General features: G+C 42.6%; 1 protein-coding gene across 1 annotated transcript; it reads left to right on the forward strand.

The window, feature by feature from the left end:
- Window positions 1–2,320: 2,320 nt before the first annotated feature.
- Window positions 2,321–24,344, forward strand: eya4 (EYA transcriptional coactivator and phosphatase 4). Its single transcript, XM_034527549.1, has 19 exons — window positions 2,321–2,426; window positions 5,740–5,789; window positions 8,000–8,121; window positions 10,702–10,785; window positions 11,288–11,365; window positions 12,026–12,092; window positions 12,210–12,352; window positions 12,898–13,041; window positions 13,264–13,346; window positions 14,491–14,665; window positions 15,832–15,968; window positions 16,221–16,304; window positions 19,272–19,361; window positions 19,720–19,778; window positions 20,105–20,265; window positions 20,860–20,974; window positions 21,118–21,239; window positions 22,840–22,940; window positions 24,092–24,344. The coding sequence occupies exons 3-19, from the start codon at window positions 8,004–8,006 to the stop codon at window positions 24,170–24,172; spliced, it is 1,842 nt and encodes a 613-aa protein (XP_034383440.1). The 5' UTR covers window positions 2,321–2,426; window positions 5,740–5,789; window positions 8,000–8,003; the 3' UTR covers window positions 24,173–24,344.
- The last annotated feature ends 702 nt before the right edge of the window (window positions 24,345–25,046 follow it).

Raw genomic sequence — 25,046 nt, forward strand, 5'->3', positions numbered from 1 at the left:
TCTCGAGGGCCTCTTCACAGGGAGCGAGGCACCTCAGTCAGACACTTTTTTTAAAGTCAACAAAAACCAAAGCCAAGTCCTGTTATTTAGCTGTCTAATATACGACCCGCTCTGATGTGTCCAAGCTAAGCTACTGTTTTGTTTTTTTTACTCTTTTTTTGTGTGTGTGTGTTTTTTTTTGTGTATTTCATCAGACGTGTTTTGGGACACCTCCCTTGCTCCCTTCTCCGCTTGCTGTGAAAGTATTTCATCAGGGATGTTTTTGGACGACCCCCTCCCGATGGGCGTCCTGCCTGGCTAATAATAAAGTGCTTGAGTTGTCAAGCGCTTCGGCAACACCCTAATCTGTTCTGACAGCTAGTCCTCCACGTACGCTCTCAAGCGTCCCACACACAAGCGCATGTCGGCATGCACGTATTACACATAGGTTCTCAGACAGTCTATCAATCAGGCTGTTCATTGGGGTCACCATGGTGACCGAGCTAAAGGTGGCTGGTGCACGGTTGGAGACAGTCACCCTGTTCCAAATTGGTCTCTAGGCCTGTGCACATAGACGTACTGCACCCTCCTCAGCTGTTTTCTTTCGCATCCTAGATGTGCAGTAATATTCTAACTGGTCTGTGCTGTTAAAGGGTCAGTTTACCCAAATTAGAAAAAAAGAATCTCACTTAATTATAGCGGTATCTGGCCATGCATATTCTTGTTTTATTTCCCACTTGAGTGTATATTCCATACCCCAATATTCATTGTACCAGAATCCATTACCACTTTATGATATTGAGTGTTTTTTTTACGTCAAAATTATTTTTGCTCTTTACGCGGCTATTTTCCCGATACCATCCATCCATCCATCCATTTTCAATACCGCTTATCCTCATTAGGGTCGCGGGGGCGCTGGAGCCTATCCCAGCTGACATAGGGCGAAGGCAGGGGACACCCTGGACAGGCCGCCAGTCCATCGATTTTCCCGATACATGAGTGACTATTGGTCCGATTGACACGATTGGATTAGATTTAAATCAGTGCAACTCAGTGACACATCCATTTCAGCAAGAAGAAAGAGATTAAAAAAACAGATAAAGTCCGACAAACTTCTTAAAATAACTGTACAAGATGCATTCTAGCCCAACAAATCTTATTCTGATGCGCGTTTAAAATCAGAAAGGGCGTGAGTACAGTCTAATTCACTTTAAAAGGAATTTAAAAATACTTCCACTGAAAACTGACTTTCTGTAAAGACAAGCTTGAGGCAGAAGTAAAAATTAAAAAAACGTAAGTAAATACCATGAGAGGTGCAAGAGAAAAATAATGACCCTTTAAATTTGTAATAGTGTGGTGAAGTTTGCGATGGTATTTTGGACGGTCAGGCAATCGACGGCGGTTTAAGTGTGTGGTTTGGGCGTGTGCCTCCCCTGACAACACCTTGACGACCAAGGCGTAAGAGTGCCATCTTCAGACCGATGCAGCTGGGAATCCACCTCGTTGATACGACACCCTCGCCCATCCCTCCAGCTCAGCCACGCTTCACATAGGGCACACTCGTGCGGCCCGTGTGGTTCCATCTAACACATTGAAAGTGTGTGCTCAAGTGTACATGTGAATTTGTGTGTGTGTGTGTGTGTGTGTGTGGTGGGTTGAGGGGTCTTGCATGGTGTGAAGTTTATGGTCTGGCCTTTTACTTTCTATTGCACAGCAAGGCATTGACGTTACATCCACACCACATTTACCGCCTTGGCTTCGCAGACTTAATCACGCTGGAGCATCAGCAGGGTTTGAGTCACACACACACGCGGATGTTTTTAATTTTAGGGGCTCTGACTTTTTTGAGTTAGGTTATCTGTTCATACACGGGCTGGTTACAATGTGGAAATCGTGTTTATTTGTGTCTGAAAAAGGCTACATCTGTTCCATTTAAAAGGTTCTTTGGCTTTAAATGAGAGCTTGAGTGAGTCTGGAGAGAGAGAGAGAGAGAGAGAAAGATGATGAGGGGGAGGAGGAGAAGAGAAAAAGAGGGGGAGGAGGCAGAGGAGGAGAGAAACAGGACGAGTGAAAATGTTCCCCATTACTGGAGTCGAGGAAGACAGGAGCTGTGCATGGATTGACCTGAGGAGACGAGCGTAGTTCCTTTTGCCGTTTGTGTCTTTTTCTCCAGCCGCTGCATGTTTGTTCGGAGTGAAAGAGAAAGAGAAGAAGACCGCAGTTCTACTAGAAAGCAAAAGAAACGAGAACAACGTGACACCTGGAGTACAAAAGTGAGAGGCAGGTAGATAGTCACGGGTTGAAGTTTGGAGCAGTGTGCGAGTGTTTCTGGTTTGTGTGTGTGTGAGACCAGCAAGCCTGTGTCTGAGGGGAAGCCGGTGGATCGTACAGCTCTGTAATGCTTTGTGGAAGTATAGGACTGCTACCTGACCTGATTACACCCTGAGGTAAGAACGTGTCTCTTTGTGAGGATCTTTCCATGCTCACACTCATGCTGTATTTTTATTTAAATCAATTGTAGGGTTTTCTGTAACGTGAGGATAATATTATATTTTGCCAGTCACACTTCTGGATCAATAAATGCTGCCGTACGTGAAGGAAAAATAACAATCGCTATTCAACATTCAAACAAATATATATATTTAATTTGTCTGAATGGAATTTTGAGAACATCTGAACAAATACAGGTATAAAAGTACTGGATTTGGGTTTCATTGCAAATGAAATGAGTTGACTCTTTAAATGTAAAAACACTTTGTTTAAAATGAATGGAATTCAATCTTCTTCGTGCGTAAACAGACAGTTTTTTTGTTTGAGATATTATTTCTGAATTATTCAATATTTTAGATATTCTTCTTACTTTTTGTGCAACATTTCAGGATTTTAGGATTTATTTTTGAATATCAAATGTTCTGGAATTTATTTAATACAATTTCCCTCTTAAAAATGATCCACGAAACAATAAAAAATGATGGCTATGTAATTTTCTCTCAATTATAAAAATAAAATATTTTCTTAATTTGATTATGATTCTAAATGCTCATTTTACATGAGCGCAAAAATTGTAAAAGGGATTTTCTTTAAGCCCTCATATATCAATTGCGCGCGCGCGTGTGTGTGTGTGTGTGTCTGTGTGTGTGTGTGTGTGTGTGTGTGTGTAACTCTATGCATGGTATCAACTGACCCATTGCAGATGGGTTGGGTTATTACCAGAAACAGATAGACCTATTCTTCATGCTCTCTACGTCTCGACCCCGTTTCTCTTCCTGTGCAGTGTTCTTGCAGTTTGCCAGAAACAATACTACAAACCTTGTCGATGCACCTTTTATGACACATTTTAGAGTCATCAAAGCAAAATACAGCGCGGGGGGGAATTAGATGAAAACAAGGAAACACATCTAGGACCTGAGCTAAGACTACTTCTGCTTATTTCTGTTTTGTTATTACTGTGGTTAAATTATGCCTCATGTTATCATTACAGCCATTAGATGATAAATATAATAAGTTAGTAACAACACAAACATAGCAGTGTGTAATTCCATTAAATAAATCATTGTTATTAGTGCTAATTACCTTGGGTACCTGTATTTATCCCTCAGGGATTCCCTGGGCCGGGCAGTTTGTGTTCCAGACCGGTCACCCGGCCAACCAGGTCAAAGGTCACTTATTTAAATGGCTCAGATGACACAAATGGCTCCTTCAGATATCGTGGCCACCTAATAGCACGCATAGGAGCCCTTCGTTGTGTTATTAGAGATGAAGTTGGGCCTATTTTACTGCTAGATACGGAAACGGCGAGAATGACGCGGAGTGTCTGAATGCAGAAGTTAGTGAGCACAAAGAGTTTTGTTGCTTCATTATTGGATGACAGGTTTTCATCAATAGGATAGTTTTAATGGGTCCCGATTGGATCATAAACTGTTGTGTACTGGTCTTGATAAGTCTCTATTGAGGACAGTTAAAACAAGGGGGAAACAAAATCCATGTATGGAATCATATTAAATATGGAGAGTTTTTCATAGACGCGGATAAAAGCTGCGAAACACTGAGAGATGTGAGAGACTCCGAGAGGCGGACATTGAGAGAAAGTGTGCAACGGATGAAGCACAACGATAAAAGCTTTTCAGGATCAAAGCCCTTGTGTGCTTGTGTTTTCACAGATCGTGTTGAGACAGAAACAGACAGACAGTATGTGTTTCCCTGTGTGTGAGTGTGTGTGTGTGTGTGTGTGTGAGAGAGTGTGTGCGGGCCGCGTGCACACCCTTGTTCGTATGTAGCCCTACGTGTGCGCTACATGTGGCTTGCAGTTTCTCACGGCCACGCCGTTGATGTCGTGACTGACAGCCTTGTTAAATTTCAGTAAAGCATGAAACGTGACATGAAAGTGGCTTGAGTGTGTGTGTGTGCGTGTGTGTGCGTGTGTGTGCGTGTGTGTGCGTGTGTGTGCGTGAGTGTGTGTGCGCGCATGTGTGTGTGTGTGTGTGTGTGTGTGTGTGTGTGTGTGTGTGTGTGTGTGTGTGTGTGTGTGTGTGTGTGTGTGCGTGGGTAAAGTGATCCATACGAGGGCACCGGCTAACCTTTGAACCCTGTCTTAAACAGCTAAGTGCTGCTTCTTATTCGCTCTCAGCAGGATCGTCTAATCAGAACCATAACATCACATCACACACACACACACACACACACAGATGTCCTAGTTCCAAAATACCTCGAGTTTGGTGTCTGCTTGGCCAAGCACTTTCTCTGTTCACTTACCTGTGATTGCGATAATGTGCAAATGACTTGAATGTATGCTGCCTGAGTGAATTTGACCATGTGTGTGCGTTTGTATGTGCATTTCCATGTGTGTGTGTGTGTGTGTGTATGTGTGTGTGTGTGTTTGGCACCTCGCGCGTGCCCTACACCTCGACCGTGTGTTGACACAGTAATTATAGGGCAGCTGGTACACATTGGCCCTCGCTCCGCCCTGCATTTACTGTTCTAATTAGTTCCTGTTCCAAATAAGAGAGAGGAATTTTAATAGAGAACCGCTGGTCGGCCGTCTAGCGCCGCATACCCTCACACACGGCAACGCACACGAAATCAGCCTGTGTGTGAGCGCGGGGAGCGCGGGGAGCGCGGGGAGCGCATGCTGCGGTGGAAAGGCATTGAGGCTGAAGTGTGTTTTCTTAATTCCTCCTCCTCCTCTTTTTTTTTCTTTTTTTTTTTTTCCCTTCAATGATGAAGGAAAAGTTCCAGCACACAGTGATTGCCGCGACCAAATGTCTCGGTTACCCGCCGAAGTCCAGGCTCAAATTAGTGTCTATGGTGAACGCGTTTAAGGGTGAAGAGTGAGCCCCGCGACCTAACATGACCCCACCGTGACCTTCCAACTCTCTGAGGGTTGAGGAAGGGGCTTGAGCTCCGGATGGAGCAGGGTCACGGGTGAACAAGGGAAAGTTAATATCTGTCACTTAGATGCCAGTTAGCACTTCTGTCAAGGTGGTGGCTACAACTACAGACACCGGGTTTAGATTTATTAGGATTTCTGCATTGGAACATTCAAAGACTGAAATGTTCAAAAAAGTGTCAAGTCAAATTCATTTTAGTTGCAATTTTCTGTTTACATAATTTAACATCAGTTTCTCAGAAGTGCTGAATTTATTTAGTTTTTATTCACAACAGTTTAGGAACACTGGTTTATGAGGCTGGTTCATGACCCGCTGAACACTAATTTAATGTGTGTGTTTAGTTAACGTTTCCTCTGCTCTGGTTTCTGTGCAGGTGAAGAAATCACACAGTGAATCTCATGTTCCAGACCCTTCGGACACCAGGTAAACAACATTAGATTTTTCAGAAGTCTACACGCGCGTGTGTGTGTGTGAGAGTGTGTGATTGCGTGTGTGTGTGTGTGTGTGTGTATGTGTGTGTGTGTGTGCGTGTGTCCTATTTCTCTGATCATGGTGCAGAGAGGTGAGGTTTCACTGCAGTTGCAAGCTGTGATGAGGTCATCAACACTTTCCCAAGACCTCAGTGTCTGACACACACACACACACACACACACACAAAAGAAAAGATGTATGATCAAATTGAAGGACAAGCAAAGGGAGCATGCTGCTCACACAGTCAGCTGTTAGTCGATGAATTAAGTGAAACATTTAAAATAGTCAGCAGCTATTTTGATAATTGATTAATCGTTCAAATATTCTCCAATTCTAGCTTCTGAAATGACAGGATTTGCTGCTTTTTCTTCATATATCATTGTTGACCTTTTGGTTTTGGGCTTTTGTTCGGAGAAAACCAGACGTTTAAAGTCGTCACCTTGGGCTGAGGGAAGTTGCCAAGGGTGTTTTTTCCTTTATTTATTTATATTTCATGCAGTAAAAAACGAATGATGATAGCAGATAAATCAAGAGGGAAAATAATCGTTGGCCCTGAAGCTATTTATTTCACGCAATACACCATACGCTGTGCATTGCACTGAGCATATTTTTTCAATGACCAGACATAATGCGAAAACCAGAAAAGAGTTTATGAAACACCAACTCTTGCCATCGCCTCCCGACTGGAGTGAAACAGAGGGGAAGGAAAAAAGTTCGAGGAGGGGAGAGAGAATCATTTCCTGCTGTTGAAAGACAAAAGAAAAGGATGGATGAAGAGTGTTGAAGCACACAAGAGAGAGAGAAAGTGAAAAAGCACCGTAATCTGTGAAGGTTCTTAACTGTTATTGCCATGTAAAGCAATGGCTTTGAAGTCAATATCTCATCCACAATAAAGCATTGTTGACGTTAACACAGTTATCCGGGTTTTCAGTTCAAAATCGACAGGAGTGCAGAATGGATGTTTAGCTGTAAATAAGAGGAATACAGAGTTGATTTAGCGCGTTTACCTTTCGTACGGTTTCTCTTTTGCGCCCTCAGGCCGTGTCTTTCTCATCTACTGAAAGCTCTATGTTTATACCTGTCAGTCTGACTGTGGGTTGCAGTCATGCGTGGCGATGCTATCTGCCCATAGCACTGCGATGGCCAGCTTCCAGACAATGACACAATGTATTGTATACACTCTCTTTTAGTACACACACACACACACACACACACACGCAGATCGGGAGGACGGCAGCCCACATTGGTTTGCCCGCATTAGTTTGATTCTCTGCATCTCAATTCTCGCTTTGGTGTCTCACACAAGAGCGCGAGTGTGACCAACCTGCGGGTGCCGTGAGTCAGGGTTCACACACACGCACACACACATGCATGGACACGTTCATATGAGGTACTGTCCAAATACACACACACTGAGTCAACATTAAACTATGTCCTCCATCAAAGGGCATGTCAAAATGTGGGTTTGCGGTAACGGTGATGAAAAACTGATTAATGTTGTTTTTCTTAGTGTCCATGCATAAAAGTTTATTAAAACACTTACACCTCGGTAGGGGTCGTGAACCCCAGAGTGAGTGGTTGTTGTTGTGGTAACAGCTCATCGGGATCCAAATAAACAATAAACACTGATCTATGAAAAACAGATTTCTACCATGAATGTGCATCTTTTTTTCTCTTCATGTCTCTGTTTACTTCCTCTTACTCCACACACACTCTCACTTCACCGTTACCACCTTGTGTGCTGGTTCCAGTCATGCATGTGGAACACATTGTAAAACTAAAGCATGCTGGCAGGCTGTGGGTTTGTATTGGAGCCCAGAAGTGCACACACACATACACACACACACACACACACACACTCCATAAAAGAGCCAGCAGGCCCGCAGACAATGTCTAGCGCCTCTGAACACATGCTCATGTAAACTAACTGGTACGGAGAAGCATGGAGTTTATGACTGTGTGTGTGTGTGTGTTTGTGTGTGTGTATTCAGTATGTCATTGAATGTGTTCAGTGAGATCTCAACGTAATATATAGAGGTGGGAGATTCCCAGCTGTGAGAGCATATTGCTGTTGATCTGTTATTCATTCAAAAATCGCAGCTCATCTTCGTGCCCCCCTCCTCCTCCTCCTCCTCTTCCTCCTCTTCCCTCCCTGACTGTAGGTCTATGGAAATGCAGGACCTAGCCAGTCCTCATAACCGCGTGGGAGGTGGAGATTCGACGGGCTTAAAGCTGGACAAGAACAACCTTGGCAGCCCCGCCATCATCACCAATGGAACAGGAGGTGAGAGGGCAGGATGTGTGTGTTACTGCAGTGATGAATGGGCAGTTGTTGGCAGCTGCACATGTTCAATGGTCTAAATAACCCTGTGTTTACACTTTTCTTTTGTACGGATTAAACAAAGAGATAACATGGGAAGGTGCTGCAGAATTGTGTTACTCCTGGACAGAGGCTGGTGAGCTGTTTCCAGCTAAGCTAATCAGCTGCTGGCTGTAGCTTCATTTTTACTCTCCAGACATGAGTCACTAAAATGGTCAATTATTCCATTAAGTGCTTTGTAGATCGATAGATATGTCACTGTCATAATAGCAGTAATTGATGTCTCTTTTCTCAATCTATATAGAAGAAAATATATTAAGTCTAAGCACCTGTAATATACGTGGTGTTCATTGGTTTTTTTCCGGGAGAGATTTAGAGGTTTGGATGATATCGAGCTCCTCCTCCAGTAGAGATTCACATTGTTAATCACGTTAAGCAAAACTAACTGATGGGTGTATTAATGTAATGAAATACATTGCAAAATCATCATTCAGAAAAATGTTCAACATGAAGAGATAAGTACTCAGACACACACACACACACACACACACACACACGCACACACACACACAGCGCTGGCTCTAGGACTTGAGTAAACCACTGAAGAATGTGTGTAAACACACGGTGAAGCACTCTTTTCTACTCACCCCTTAACAGAATGTGTGTAGCCTATGTGTGAGTGCCTGCGTGAGTGCGTGAGTGCGTGCGTGCGTGCGTGCGTGCGTGCGTGCGTGCGTGCGTGCGTGCGTGCGTGCGTGCGTGCGTGCGTGCGTGCGTGCGTGCGTGCCTGTGTGCGTGCGTGCGTGCGTGCGTGCGTGCGTGTGTGCCTGCGTGAGTGCATGTCTGTGTGCGTGCGTGTTAAAACTAATTATCCCGCTGGATTAAAGCATTAAAGCATCACAGCTCTCCTAGATGTCAACACCAGTCAACGCTCTCCTCTCTTTTCTTTTCCTCCGTCTTCCTCTTCTCATCATTTTTTTACTGTCATCCTTGATCTCCTCGTCTCTCGGTGCGTCTCTCTCTGCAATATTGTTTTGATGTAATTGCACTGGGTGTAAGTGCTTTTGTTGAGGGCCATCCTTTGATCTATTGCTGATTTAACAGGCAATGGAAACTAATGTAATGGAAAAAGTGAGATACTGCATTTTAGTCAACTTGATGTGTCAACACACACACACACACACACACACACAGTCAAATAAATAGCCGTGCTCCAAGTGGACTCAACAGTGCATTCAGACCATATTAGAGCAAGTTAAATCATTTCTGATGAGCTCACAGTTAATGGTTTAAGCAGACAGAGCCGGGACTACACGCTCACAGCCAAAACAAACTACATACCCAACATTCCCCTCACCTGACATCAGCCAGAGCTCGGGCCCACGGACCATCTCCATAGCAACTCATTTGTCTTCATTAGGCCTTGTCCGATGGGTTTTATTGCTCCCCGAGGGGATTAATGAAGCTGGATTAAATGGAGTTCTCAGATGGTCACTGATGATGAGTTTAAATTATGTTCAGAGAGAAACAAGAAAAGTAACCTATTAAAACAGCAAGGAGGATGTTAAGGTGGTTAACAGGTGTACTTTTCTTTTTAAAATAGTTTGGGAAATATGCTTTATTCTTATATTATTGTCAAGAGTTTCTATCTCTGTTAAAGTGAACAGAATCACACGACTACTTGTGTGTGGAAGGTGGGACGACCTGAAAAACACTGAATGCTACCCGCTCAGCACCAAGCAGCAGGCAGGCAGAGTCAGCAACTAGCTTGTGAACATAGTGGAGCTATTCACATCTTGGAAGCCGGATATTTCCTTTGGGAGTTGATGGAGCACAGAAGTAAACGACAGCGACATTTGAACTTTGTCAGGTGGCCAGAAACACGACTACACACATTTTAACAATACACTGTAACAATATGTCAAAGTTGTGTTTACAGATTGTTCCTGTTGCCCCAAAGTAATAAAAGAAAATCCGGTATTGCAGGTTTAAATGTGAAGCTAGAGTCAGGAGATGGCTAGCAGCATGGATGTGTCGGAAGGTAACAAAACCAGCCTTCCAGCCCCTCTAAGCTCCCTAACATCTGTATTTTGATTGTTAAATCTGTACGAAAACCAGAGTGTAGAAACAACAAGATGTGGTATTATATTTCTTAGGCATGGCATAGTGAGTCATTGTAGGTTGCCTGGCAATCTCAAGATGATGAGGTGCCTCGGAGATGCTAGTAGGCAGATGTTTTACATTTCGGAGCGTGACTGTTTCCCTCTGCATCCATTTATTTATGCTAAGCTAACAATTTCCTGGCTCTATAGCGTCATGTATGAGCGTCCAGATACGAGAGTGGAATTGACGTTCTCGTGTAACTCTTCGCAAGACCGCTAACTAGCATATTTCCCAAAATGTCAAACAATTTCAATGCGTTTTACAGTACAAATGTCAACTTTTAAAATAATCCACACGATGTCCCATATACAGTACGTGAGACTGGCATCTGGCTCTCAGTGCGTCGTGTCCTTACCACCTTCCCACCTTGCACCCCTTTAGGTGAAAACATGACAGTTCTAAACACGGCTGATTGGCTGTTGGGCTGCAGCAGCCCGCCCCCCGCCCCGAGCTCCAAGGACTATGGTACAGAGGTGCATGTGTGTGAATCTAAGGCCAGTGGGCATACAGTATTACTTTAAATGCAAAAGGAATGGGTTTCTATAGTTAAGGCTGGTTCGAGATTTTTTTTTGGTTGCAGAATTGCAGTGATTTTCTTTTGCTGTGCAGTGTTCCCTGCTCTTTGGATCCCATTGGATTTGTCACAGTGTGTGGAGTTTTTACATAGTTGCAGGGATCCTACCAGTTAAGACATTCATGAACAGCTTGGGAATTTGATTAATTTTATTTTGACTGTATTTTTCATGACCAAACATTTAAAATATCAAGGAAGAATTTAACTTGGTGGTGTTTTAAAAGCTGTGAAATGTTCTATCTATTATAGTGGGATCCCTGCACACTGCATTTGCTCCCATACTTGAACTGCATGGTAGTTTTCTTTGTGAGTGTATGTGTGTGTGTGTGCGTGTGTGTGATGGTACTCGATTACTGGCCTCCCCTAACACCGATCTTCTCCGTCTTTCTCAAGTGAAAACCGAGCCTATGAACAACAGCGATACAGTCACTACGACAGGCGACACAGCACTGGACACGTACGCAGGCTCAGGTAACACACACATCTGCCCAACAGAAATGGACTCATGTACTATTTTCCTCATCGAGAGGCAAAAAAACAAATTCACATGTGAGCTCTATATCAGTCTTTTATCCTCAGACGAACACACAAACACCACCATCCATTTCGGCTCAGCGGTAGGCCTGCTGAAAGCTTTAATCCCATGAGGTATTGCCTGTCCTTGGATTGCGTCATCAAAGGCTGGCAGAGTGATGAGAGAGAGAGAGAGAGAGAGAGAGACATTTATACACTTGTCCTCTTTTTTTTTTAGACTCACACACGACCTCGTGCTCCCTCACGCTGCAAAACACATACCCACTGAGACACACAAAAAAAACGTTACGCAACACACAGGGAGGGTTCAGCAGCAGCGGGGTGTTGGTCAGCATGGAGCTCTGACATCCCGATGACCACAAACAGACATTGTGTTTGACGATGAGGCCCGCTGCGAGGGTCTCGTGGACTACAGTGTTCTAAAAAGGGAAGAACGTGGCTCCTCGCCATTGAAAATGCTTCAAATGATGTTTACTTGAACAGCGTCTCAACTCAAATGAGCCCGAGGTCTTGAACTGTGCTGTTCAGGGCTGTTTTTTTTTAAATGAGAGAGACCATCTATAACCTTGTTGTTTTTGATTATTGTGCTGTTTTTAGTGATCACCAGCAGCGGTTACAGCCCTCGTTCAGCCCACCAGTACTCCCCTCCGCTCTACCCCTCCAAGTAAGTCTGGCTTTTTGCACAACAGGAGCCGCTTTCTAACAACATGCCGTCTCCGATATCTTTACTGTCTTACTCTGTCTTGTAGAGAGCTCACCTTTCATCCCTCTCCTCTCCCAGGCCCTATCCTCACATTCTCTCCACACCAGCAGCCCCATCCATGCCCACGTACGCCGGTCAACCTCAGTTCAGCAGCATGCAACAGTCGACCGTCTACACCGCTTACGCCCAGACAGGACAGGCATACGGACTGTCCTCCTATGGTATCAATAAACACACCTGTATAAAAACACACTGTAGCTGCATTAACAAACGCATATCGGTAGCACTTTTATTTTGTAATCCACTGGGCAAAAAAGGGTCCAAGTGAAGGAGAAGAAGTGTTACTGCACAAAGATTTTCTACAGGTCTAGAGTAAAAAGAAAAAAAAGATCTGTAATGTACTCCGAGTGAACCTGAGTGGGATACTTTTACAGAGGATGAACACTGTCGAGTGTTTTCTGTCTGATTATAAATGGAAAGATTTCACCTATTGTTGTAGTTATAGTGTAGTAGAGGGTTGTAATTGGTTACATAAGAAAAACTTAAAAATACCCTTTCAAGCATGACAGAGTAAGATGCCAAACCAAAGAGTGGCATAAATGGACCTCAATGCAAAGTAAAGAAAGGATGACTTAGCATTATTTAAACATTGTTGACGACCTGTAGTTTTAAGAAAATCGATTCCGTTAATCTTCCAGTTTTATCAGCACATTTGTCTGACGCTGTGTCCAAACACTGTGTAATATTCTTGTCGTTCTTGTCACAGACCTTGGTGCGATGCTGCCGGGCATTAAGACAGAGAGCGGCCTGGCTCAGAGTCAGTCTCCTCTGCAGACAGGCCTCAGCTACAGCCCCGGCTTCACCACACCTCAGCCCGGACAGACTGCGTACTCACCCTATCAGATGCCAGGTCAGTTGGAAACGTACACTATCGGACACTTGAGCTTTTAAAGCCCCCCTTGTCACTCTTCACTTGAATTTGCTTTATTTTCCTGTTGTAAAACTAAGGAAATATCCTCCGTTTTTTTTTCTTTTCTTTTTTTATTCTTGCTGAAAATGATCTCCCCTTCCGATGCTGTGACTTTGCACACAGTTTAAGTGTGTTTTCATTTTTGCTTCTTTTTGTTCCAAGGTTCCAGTTTCACCCCTTCCTCAGGCCTCTACGCCACCAACAACTCAGTGTCCAACCCCGCCAACTACACTGCCACACAGCAGGTACCTCAGAGGCTATACACTGTGTGTGAGTGTGTGCACGTGTGTGGGGGTGTGTGTGTGTGTGTGTGTGTGTGTGTGTGTGTGTGTGTGTGTGTGTGTGTGTGTGTGTGTGTGTGTGTGTCCTTTAGTTTAAACCTGCACTGCTGTTACCGTCCATCTGAAAGTTAGCTCAAGTAACATTTTCCCAGGCCCAATAAGAAAGCCGATTTCCCAAGGGAGTTCTCTCCAGGGCGGATCAACCACGCTACATGTTTGCTCTGAGTGAATGTCAGTTTGCTCATTATGCCGGCTCAAATTAAAGATGAAGCGTTAGTACGGTGCCGTTGCGATAGCATTTGAGACCAGAAGTGGTTTCACAGTCACGATCCCACACAATGTTTCCCCTTTCAAAGAAAAGAAAAAAAATCAAAACCAAATTACACTGTGAACTTGCGACAAACTTACGAGAGAAGCAGACAATGAATCTTTGTGAAAGAGTGTTTTGTTCTGAATATTTCTCGATGTCCGTGTGATGAATTGTAAAATGCTTAAAGGGGGATTTTAATGTTCCACTGTGATGGATGTGGCTGTTTAGAGGGAGAAAAGTCAAGGTTTGGCTTGTGTGGGTGGATTAAGGGGAATATAGTGTGTGCGCGTGCGTGTACGTGTGTGTGTGTGTGTGTGTGTGTGTGTGTGTGTGTGTGTGTGTGTGTGTGTGTGAGAGAGCTAGAGAGAGAGACAGAAAGGGAGAGAGAGAGACTTATAGACAGCAAGTCTGTGTGTATACACTTTGTGCGTATACGCGTGAATGGGCAAACACACTTTGCTGACACACCAACTGTACATACTGTGTGTGTGTGTGTGTGTGTGTGTGTGCACATTCATGTGGTGTGCTCCACTTTATAAAGGACATGTGGAGATGGACGTCGTGACAGGTTTAGAGAGCTGACTCATAAAAGCGCCCGTCTCCACTGGGACAGTAAAAAGCAGCATCACAAGGCTTCAGACATATAAACTACAGAATCGAGGGGAATAAAAGATTAGAGACATGAGAAGGATTCCTTGTAAAAAAAATCTCTCTGCAAAAAAGTCAGTTTGAACCTCTCCAGAGAATTTTTTCATCTTTGCACTCTTGTGTGCTCATATTTCATGTCATTCTCTGCAGGATTATCCCTCATATACGACGTTTGGCCAAAACCAGTATGCCCAGTATTATTCCGCCTCCACTTACGGGACTTATATGACCTCCAACAGCGTGGATGGCACAGGCACCACGGCAGCCTACCAGCTGCAAGATCCCGCCCCTGCCATGACCGGACAGGCTGCTGAACTTCACCCAGGTTTGTATTTGAAAGACGCAGATTATCAACACTCCACCGCAGGTCATAAATATGCAAATAAATGTCAGGCTACTCACCGCTCCTTCATGACTCCATAATCTTGTTTCCAGCAGAGAAATACCACAGTTTGGGTAACTGAGTTCAAAACTCCCTTTCACTTCATGATGAAGCACGGGAAGTAACTTCAGACTGCAGCCATAGCTATTTGGCATCGCGCTCGCTAATTGGAGGATCGGCACATGTTTACATTCGCCTCAGAGGCTTTGATTAGAGTGAATTTATGTTAAATATTGCACTATGAGAGACAGGTCAGAGCAAGAGAAAAGAAGACAAAATAAGAAGTAAATCCATGTGTACAGAAACATGGCTTGCTATTCTATTTTTTGTTTCTTTTTTTTTTTCACATTTTTCTTTTGATTTGTCATTTCCTGTAATTCAGGAAGCCTAATTCAAGGAGCTTATCATTCTTCCTGTCACTGGCACTTTCCCTTTCTCACAATTTCTCTTTTCTTTCTCCTCTCAGAGTTACAAGTTGGTATCTGTTTAGTGTTTTTTAGGGGTGTGGGGGGTATCTTTTTGTGTCTTTCTCCTCCCCCTCTCTCTTGGTCTCCCTCTCTCACTGATTGAGACATAACAATATGAGAGCCGAAGCTTAAGAGTCTGGTTCTGGTTACCACACAGCAGTGGGAGCATATGGCATGAGGAGGAATGTGTGTGCGTTTCACATGTATGCTCCTGCAGAATTTTGTATCTTTGCACAAAAAAAAGTATCAGATTGCCTTTTAATTTATTGCACAAGCTCCATCTTCCCCCTCCTCTGTTAAATCGTTACATTGCACGTTATCGTGAATCAGTCCGAGTACCATTGGTACCGTTGTTTAGGTCCATTGGTAGTCATGAAGTTGATCTGCTGTGCCAATTACCTTGAATTATTAAACCTGCCAAGATGGCGTATTACTGTACAACGACTGAGTTATCGCTTTACGTGAAGTGGATACTCTAACACATCTGTGGGATCAGCTCAAACCACATCATTACTGATGCTTTAGTGCAGCGAAATACAGTCTCTGATTGCCTGTGCAGTCCGAGGGCAGGACATTTGATCATTTGTAAATTCAAAAATGTTTCAAATGTTTAGCCCTGCCTGTGTTTGCATACACTCTCAGGGGACTTTGATACCGTGCAGAGCCCCTCCACGCCCATCAAAGAGCTGGATGACAGAGCCTGCCGGAGTGGGGGGTCCAAGTCCCGGGGCAGGGGCCGCAAGAACAACCCCTCCCCTCCCCCGGATAGTGACCTTGAGGTAAGGGACCAAAAAAAACACCCAATTGACCGAGCACTCACTGACTGAATATGCCATTTTAAATCTCAGTGGATGTGCGGTATCCTCTTGATCGTCATCCTCTCTGTTCACTGAAGTCTCAGAACAACAGAGGAGGAGGCTGATAGAGAGCAGGACCACCCTTGACCCTGTCCAGTTGAGCATTCACGCACATATGGAAATGAAAGGATGGACATAACCGTCTTCCATCGTCTCACTTGTTTTGTTCTCCAGAGGGTGTTTGTGTGGGATCTGGACGAGACAATAATCGTCTTTCACTCTCTGCTCACGGGCTCCTACGCACAGAAATATGGCAAGGTAAGATCCGACCTTCACGGGCTGTCTGTTTATTACCATGTCAATCTATCCATCCGCTTTCTTCCTGTCTGCCAAAGTGGAATCCCAGGTTGCAGCTGGGACTACACTGTTCTGGTTTTGATTCGATGAAAGCTGATAAATCTTCACACTTTTTTTATACCACAATTGGCCAAATGGTGGATTTATAACTCAAACCATGAGAGTAAAGGTGACTACTGCTGCACTATTGAAGCTTGGAGGGATGATATGTAATCCTGTTACGGACTGACCCAAGAAAGCACTTAAAGACAAATGAATAATTGTCATTGGTAATACTTTTACAGTTACAGTTTGATCTGCTCTTTAAACATTTAACTCTGAATGTCCAGCGGCCAACATACAAATGAGACAAGGCAGGAGTTGATCATAATAATACCCTCATCTGCTAAACTTTCAGTTATTCCCTTTAGCTCACAGCAATAGGGATCTTTTGCTACCCTGGGCTTTGCCTCACAGGCTACATACCATGCCCTGTGATTGGTGGAGGGCTGAAAGAAATATTTAGTGACGAAAATAAGTATTCCCACAATTTTTATTTGTTGTTTTATATATTAATTTTGTTAATTTTCTACTAAATCATTGCCTAGTGACTGTCTGATATTAATATCAGTCAAAGATTAGTACAAGTAAATATGAAAATACAAGATTATCTATCTCTAAATTTAACTTTTATGCCGTTTGTTATTCAAATGGTGTTCACAATGAGCATGCGATAATTAATTCCCCTGAATATTTAATATTAACATTATATCCACTACTTCAGGAATGTTATAGTGAATGTATGATAATGACCATATACATAAAAACTCTTTAAATGTAATATATATAAGGAATACATTAAAAGTCCTTTCTAAATGCTATCGTTTACATTAGCTTAATCGTAATTTAACATGCAAACAACATACTTGGACAGATGTTTATTTCCATCTTCATTTTGAACTCATTTGGTGGTCTCGCCCTCTCACCTAATAGCTACACTGTTTATAGTTTCCTTTATTTAATAGCTCCTGGCTCTGATCTGGGATCATCCTATGTGGCCATGGCTACAGATTTTTTTACTGGGTGATGTCGTTTCCTGTGGGCACCGGTGAGGCCACCAGCCTGCCTGTACGGGCTTTGCTTCCTACTCCGCAGCCTGCAAAGTCCATTCGGATATTATCGTTTGGCAGACGAAGAAAAGCTGGCACAGCACACACACCATATGGAGCCAGACTCGGAGCCATATGGAGCCCAGGCGTTTTACAGATCGCGGGCTGTGGGCACTGATGTACTTCCTATTGGCTGTGCAGTATTTTGAATTTAATGTTTGGCAATTGGTATTTAATAGGCATAACGTGGGTACTTGTAGATCTGGCTTAGCTAGGCGTTTTGGGATTTGAGGACATTTTGTTTGATCCTCACTTCAAAGTTTGAAGGGTTCAGATTTGCTTTTAAGGTTTGGGTTAGGCATTTAGTTGTGATGGTTAAGGTCAGGGTTAAGGGCCGAGGAACGCATCATGTCAGTTAGTGGCCTCACAAAGATAGAAGCACAGGTGTGTGTGTGTGTGTGTGTGTGTGTGTGTGTGTGTGTGTGTGTGTGTGTGTGTGTGTGTGCATATACATTTCAGGGTGAAGACTTCCTTTACAGTTTATGATTATAATAATATCACAAACGCTTGGCTAAAGTAGAAAAGCATTTCTCCTGACTCGCAAGGAAATAATGAATGAAATGTCAATGGGCTCAAATAAAGTTTCATGTTACCTCTGATAATGTGCCATGTTTTGTATTAAAAATAATTTTAAGAGCATTTGTTCACCTCATTTGCTGCTGCTGCTCTCAAGAAATGTCATGGCAGCTGTGTCTGTTCACACCTCGCCCAAAATAGTGTTTACACTGTTGCAATAGCAACCACAAGACCGAAGTACCCTTCTCATACGGGCTCTGAGGGTATATCTGCTCTAAATGACGTTTCACTCTTTAATAAATATACATACACACACACACAGAGCTATTATAATGATCGTGAGGCGCTCAAATGATAACAGCAGAGGTCGAGAGTGGAATTGTTTCAGTCCACCTTTGCCAGGACAAAGTAATATCTGCAATTCTCTGTGATTGATTGAACTTGTATGGCAAAATATAAATGTTAAAAAAGCAACCTCAGCCTTTCTGGAGCCCAAAGCAACAGCCAAATGTAACTGCTCAAAGGGAATAAACACATTTCAGCCGTGAGTGTTTCGACACACACTGATGTCAGGAGCTCTCTTTGGCTGGCCGCCAACATAATCATTACCTGAGAGACATAAGTGCCTCTTGTCTCTGTGATTGACAGGTAAAAAAGCAGGAAAGACACAGTCAAAATTGCTGCTTTCACGATTAGCAGCTCTCTCAAGTTCTGGAGAGCAGCGCACACTTGCTGTGCCCGTGTGCCTCGCTCACTTTCACTCTCCTTTCCTGTTAGTTTCTTTCTATTCTGGTCGTCTGACGGCGTCAGCGAATCATGCGGAAAGCTGTCGTCCCTTGCTGACCTATCACAGATGATGGTTTTTGCAGCTGAGCCCCCGGCTCACACATACACACAGAAACCATTCACATACCACATACACTCCGAGCGTCTCCCTTTTGAGGGTGCCTACTCTTTGCAATAGAGTAGCCCCCCCCCACACACACACACACACACACAAACACCCCACCAGCACCGACCATGAAGAATGTTGATGGGACAGAACAAGTGCAACCTGTCTGTCAGTATGATGAGAGGAGCGTACCAACTCTAAAAGTGAGGGTGTGGGGCCAGGGGTGTGAATTTGGGTGGGTGGGTGGGGGTGGGAGGGGGGGGTCCAAACAGTAACGTTTATTGGGACAAGAGGAAGTGACGTCACTCGGATAGTTTGCCCCAATGGTGATGTCATGATGGTAATGATGATGTTGTCTTCCTCTTCCATCAGGACCCTCCGATGGCAGTAACGCTCGGTCTGAGGATGGAAGAGATGATCTTCAACTTGGCTGACACACACTTATTCTTTAATGACCTGGAGGTGAGACACACGTCACACTGATACAGACAGGAATACACATGTCACAACTTTAAAGGCCATGTTGAAAGATTTCTTGCACACTATTCAAATTTTGCACAGAGCACACATTAAGTGCTTAAATACTTCTACTAGTACGACTCTACTACCCTCTAGTGGTGTAAAGTGGTGTAACGTAACATTTACCACTGCACCATGTTTATATTCTAATTTTAGTGCATGCTGTTTTGTTATTGTTAGTATGGTAAATGGATGAATACATTTAATATATATATATATATATATATGTTGCTGTGTATGTGTTTTATTTCTATATAATAAATCAATGGTCTCATCTTCTCTGATTTGTATCTGTGCACAGGAGTGTGATCAGGTACATATTGATGATGTGTCATCAGACGACAATGGCCAGGACTTAAGGTGAGGATACAATTCACGTTGTTTAAATAATAAGTTTGATCTAGAAATTGTTGATGTTATTAAATTAATTTTATAATTAATACATACGTTTATAATATTTCACAAATCCCAGTATTTGTTTCTGTTGTTTGTCTCTTTGTTTTATAGTAATACATCGATATGTAAACCAGTAACAGTAAAATGTCAACATTTCTTACTATATCTTTGCATTTTAAAAAAGGTAGTAATAAATTGCCTTTATCGCACTGAATAATGAAATAATCATTTAATCTTTTTGTTCTACCAGAGGTGATTTTTCAAATAAAACATATCATTATTATTGACAGTACTTACAGTTTTGCAACTGATGGCTTCCATGCAGCTGCAACCAGCGCCAACCTGTGCCTGGCTACGGGGGTCCGCGGCGGGGTCGACTGGATGAGGAAACTGGCCTTCCGCTACCGACGAGTCAAAGAGATGTATAGCACGTACAAAAACAATGTGGGGGGTAAGCCAATCCGACACCGGGGATAGACGAGCGCGTGATAGAGAGGGGGAGGTTTTGTTTATTTGAAGAGGTAAATTGTCTCCCAATGATTCATGTATCAAAATAATTGGCTTGTTTCATGATGTTTTCCTACAGCGTGTAATAATAATAATAATAATAATGTTAAATGTATGATACTTGTATGAAAACTGAGTTTAAGAAAACCTTTTCTAACAGCATTAATGAAAATAGTATTAAACCAACAGGAGAAAAAATTATTGTGAAGAAAACAAATAAATACATATTAGTGGACATATGCATGCTGTAGATTTGTATTTAATTTTAATAAAGTATTCAGTCAATCTTTATGAAAACAGCAAAAATACTGTATATAGAAATTTATATATATTTTTTGATTTATATGTGTTTATGAAATCCGATATTATTAACAAAGCCGCTGTTGGCCCGTAATTTTAGTTAATTCCCAATGGGATAATTATTTTTATCTAAACAATTTTAGGCCAAGAAAATAAAATGTATTTAATTTACCCTCCTGACATTTAATTATGTACGCGTGATGCTTTGAGGGTTCAATAAAGTCACGCTGTGTTTTAGGTCTGCTGGGTCCAGCGAAAAGAGACGCCTGGCTGCAGCTGAGGGCAGAAATTGAGGCTCTGACCGACTCCTGGCTCACCCACGCACTCAAGTCTCTGTCCATCATCAGCTCCAGGTGCCACTTTGTTACACGTGTTCTTTCTTCGCCTCGTCCACGCCTACGTTCATTAATAGAAATCAATATGATCCATTAATCCCTCCATCGATCCGTTCGGCCACGTTCACATAAGAACGTCTGCTCTCTGTCCCGCACCACAGGAGTAACTGTGTCAACGTGTTGGTGACCACAACGCAGCTCATACCAGCGCTGGCTAAAGTTCTCTTATATAGTCTGGGATCTGTTTTCCCCGTCGAGAACATTTACAGTGCAACAAAAATAGGTAAGACCCGCATGTTCCATAAATTCTCAACAATGATCTCATATTGATGGAAATGATGGATGACCGTGATTTAATATTTGACTTGTGGTATTTGTGGTATTTCGACAGTGCTTAGGTCACATGTATTTTGTTGGTTTGTTAATTATCTTTTTATGTTTCTTCATCTACTCCATATGTCACTGATATCCTGTTTCTTGTGTTGATATTTAACATATTGCTCTAGTTGGGCTCAGGTTCACTGAACGGCTGGTTGGGAATGTTTGAGTTACAGTATGTTTTATTTTACAGCCTGTGTGTGTGTAACTGAACCCAGTTCATTAAATCAATAGATCCTGCTGGTTACACTTTGGCCAAACACACACACACACACACACACTTTGACCTTGAGCAAGATGCTATCAAGTAGTAGTGGTATACTATAGTACTAGAAGATTTATAAATTAAATAAAATGACTATGTATGAATATTATAATAACTAGCATCACAATAAATCTTCTCTTAATCCGTGCTCCCTATATTAATACAATTACAGTAACTGTTAATGTAATGTGTTTTGATTCTGGGTTATGTGATTATGTTATACGACTTTACAGTAATTACACAAATGAGACCGTGACAGGCATTACATGACTTTTTTTTCCGTCTTCTTTTGACATCCAGTGAATATAACTAAAAATCTGTGAAATGTATATCTTTGTATTTTTAAGGTCAAAACGCATCATTAAATTGTGAATTTCAATCCCAAAGTGACATTGCGTTAGCGATAAATACCTTTGAGGAACGCTAACGTGTGCAGGCGACCTCTTCGCCACAGCCTCGGTCTATGTACCTCTTCTGATTCAAATTATTTGAGCTTACAATATATTTTTTTTCTGAATCAAGATGACCAGTTTGTTTTCTTCTTCTAAATTGCTTAACTATCCCTGACAGCTGCTGTACAACAGGGCAGAGGTGTTTCCTAATTTCTTAATTAGCCTAATTAGACCTTTTTATAAAGGCTGCGCTTGATTGACATCTCTCCGCAGGTGTGAGGGTGGGGGAAACATTAAGCATTCATCATTCCTATTGGTTCATGAAGTTTGGTGACCCCCACGTGATTCCAGCATAGCTCCACCCACTTTCTACCTGAGTAGAAGTCTAATCAGCCAGAGTGATTGAACTTGATCACCGTATATGATAGTGACGGGATTTTACCTGTAATCACACGCCTATTATTTAGTTAGTTACACCAACGTACCGCAGACATTCAGGAAAGAAAAGTCAAAGCTGCGTTTGTGTGTGTGTGTGTGTGTGTTTGTGAGACAGACTCCTCTCCTTCACTTCACCCTTGATGCACACAGCTTTTCATCTTCATGTGTTTTATTTCCATCTAAACAATAAAGAAAAAACCTGTGAAAGCCATTTGTTTGTCTCCAGGCAAAGAGAGCTGTTTTGAGCGTATAGTCTCCCGCTTTGGCACTAACATTACATATGTTGTGATTGGCGATGGGAAGGATGAAGAGCATGCGGCCAGCCAGGTAAACAAACGACTTCTGAACTTTGACCCCTCTGACCTTGTGACCCTCCTTCCTCCCCCCTTGTTTATTTGTTTTTTTTGCAGGAAAAGAGAGTTGCTTTGAGCGCATAATGCAAAGGTTTGGCAGGAAAGTAGTGTATGTTGTAATTGGGGACGGTGTGGAAGAAGAGCAGGCGGCCAAAAAGGTAATGGACACGCAACCTCACCGTGACCCCGCCTTCTCCACACAGTGTGAGCTCTGATTGGACGAAGCCTGCCTTTCTTTGCTGTAGAGGATTTGTGATGGTCGTTTACTTTTTTCTGTTCTACTTGCTGCTTTTTAATTATTTTTTTTATGGAGTGTTGGGAGATTTATGATTGCAACTGCCAGGGTGAAGATCTGAGATTGCGGCTTGGCTAATGTGGTACATTTTGCACTTACTTTTGTTTAAAGTCAAATAAACGGAGTTGATGAGCCTGCAGCTAAATTGTATCGTACACTTCTTGACTCAACTTGATATGCGTCACATTTGACATTGAAAAAGAATGACTGCACAAATGTACACAGAAAGTAAGCTTCGAACAATCTCCCTCATTTAACAATAATGCCATTTTTTTATCCAGTGGTGTGTGGAGTCTTTCATTTCTACTGTAATATATGTAAGAGGAAAGTAGATATATCACAACAAAAAGACAAAGTAAGAAGTGATATACTAGGACATATTGCCTCAAGTGTGAATATAAATCCCATTTCTTCTCCAGCTTTGGGTTTCATTCATTATGCTGGGATTGTTAAAGGAAAAGTTTGACATTATGGGAAATATGCACATGTGCTTTCTTGAGTTAGATGAGAAGATGTATACTCTCCCTTGAACATAATGCTGCAACCAGTTAGCCTAGCTTAGCATAAAGGCTGGAAACGGGCGAGAAAACAACAAGCCTGTCCAAAGCTAACAATCACATTTCCTGCTTCCTTATAGCTCACAAATTAACAGACTTTTTGGAGCTATGTGCAGCAGTTTTACATGGAGCTGTGTGTAATTTTTGTATAATTATGGATCGAGCACAGCACGCCTGTTTCTCATTCCCAGTTTCGATGCTAAGCTAACGACTACAGCACAATTGAGCCGTATAGACCATCTCATCTAAATGAACTCTCGGGACAAAAGCAGATGAGTCTATTTCCCAAAATGCTGATCTCCTTTAAGCCTTGGGATTGCATGGGTTTTGTTTGCAGTGCTTTTTGCAAAGCAAGCAGCTACAAGCTACTGTAGCGTAGCTTGCATGACTTACGGTGGCGGTGTGCAGCAACGAAAACTACGCCCGTTGGTTCTAATGGTTTGTGTTCACTCCACAGCACAACATGCCCTTCTGGAGGATATCCAGTCACTCTGACCTGCTGGCTCTACACCAAGCACTGGAGTTTGAGTACCTGTAACTAAAATAGCAATATGGACTCATACAATGTTACCGCAGATATGGTCACCCCCCCTTCTTTTGTACAACTATTTAAGAACAAACAATACACTGCAACAGTTTTTGTGATATATTTTTTTCTTGTTGTCTTTGACAAAACTCTGAACGGTCTTAAGAAGCAAAGACGATGTGAAATGTGGTAGAGAAAAGAAAAGTGGGCTTGAGAGATGACTCAAGTACAAAGCTCAGCCCCCCCCCCCCCCCCCCCCCCTCCCCTTTCCCCCGAGGTTGCAATGCTGGGAACAGACCTCTGTGAAACCCCCCCACCCCGATATCTACGGTCCTTCCAGCTATAGTTGACTGAAAGCCTGTTACGGCTTCCCTTGGCCTGGGAGGATATTTCCTGGGCAACACCTTGATGTTTGTTTGTTTTTCTGCCGCACACAGACTAGTATCAGACCTGTTGTGGGTCACCTGGGACGAATGGGACGAACTATCTTCAAACAAGGGCTTTTCTGTATAGCCATTATGAGTATGAGAATAACAGCTGCTTTCTTTTTTTGTATGTTTTCTTCCTGGTGATATAATAATCACAACACAATGCAGTCTGCATCAGAAACTTGTGTAAATTATTTACAATAAACTTAAGGGGCAGTGGTGTCTTTTTTGTCAAGGAAAGGAATTTACATTTTTGGGGTCTTTGTTTTTTTTGTCTCTGAATTTTTGTAATTTTTTTGGGCGGGGGGAATTGAGGATGTGCGTCATGATGTGTTGTGCCTTAATGTGTTTGAATGTCTTTTCTTTATTCAGAAATGTCTATGTATGTAGATATAAAGGAGAACTTATCCAAATGACTTATGCATCTTGTCTTTCCTAATGAAATTATAAAACTGATT

This window comes from Cyclopterus lumpus, chromosome 24 (assembly GCF_009769545.1).
Source record: "Cyclopterus lumpus isolate fCycLum1 chromosome 24, fCycLum1.pri, whole genome shotgun sequence".
In the NCBI taxonomy this organism is placed as follows: domain Eukaryota; kingdom Metazoa; phylum Chordata; class Actinopteri; order Perciformes; family Cyclopteridae; genus Cyclopterus; species Cyclopterus lumpus.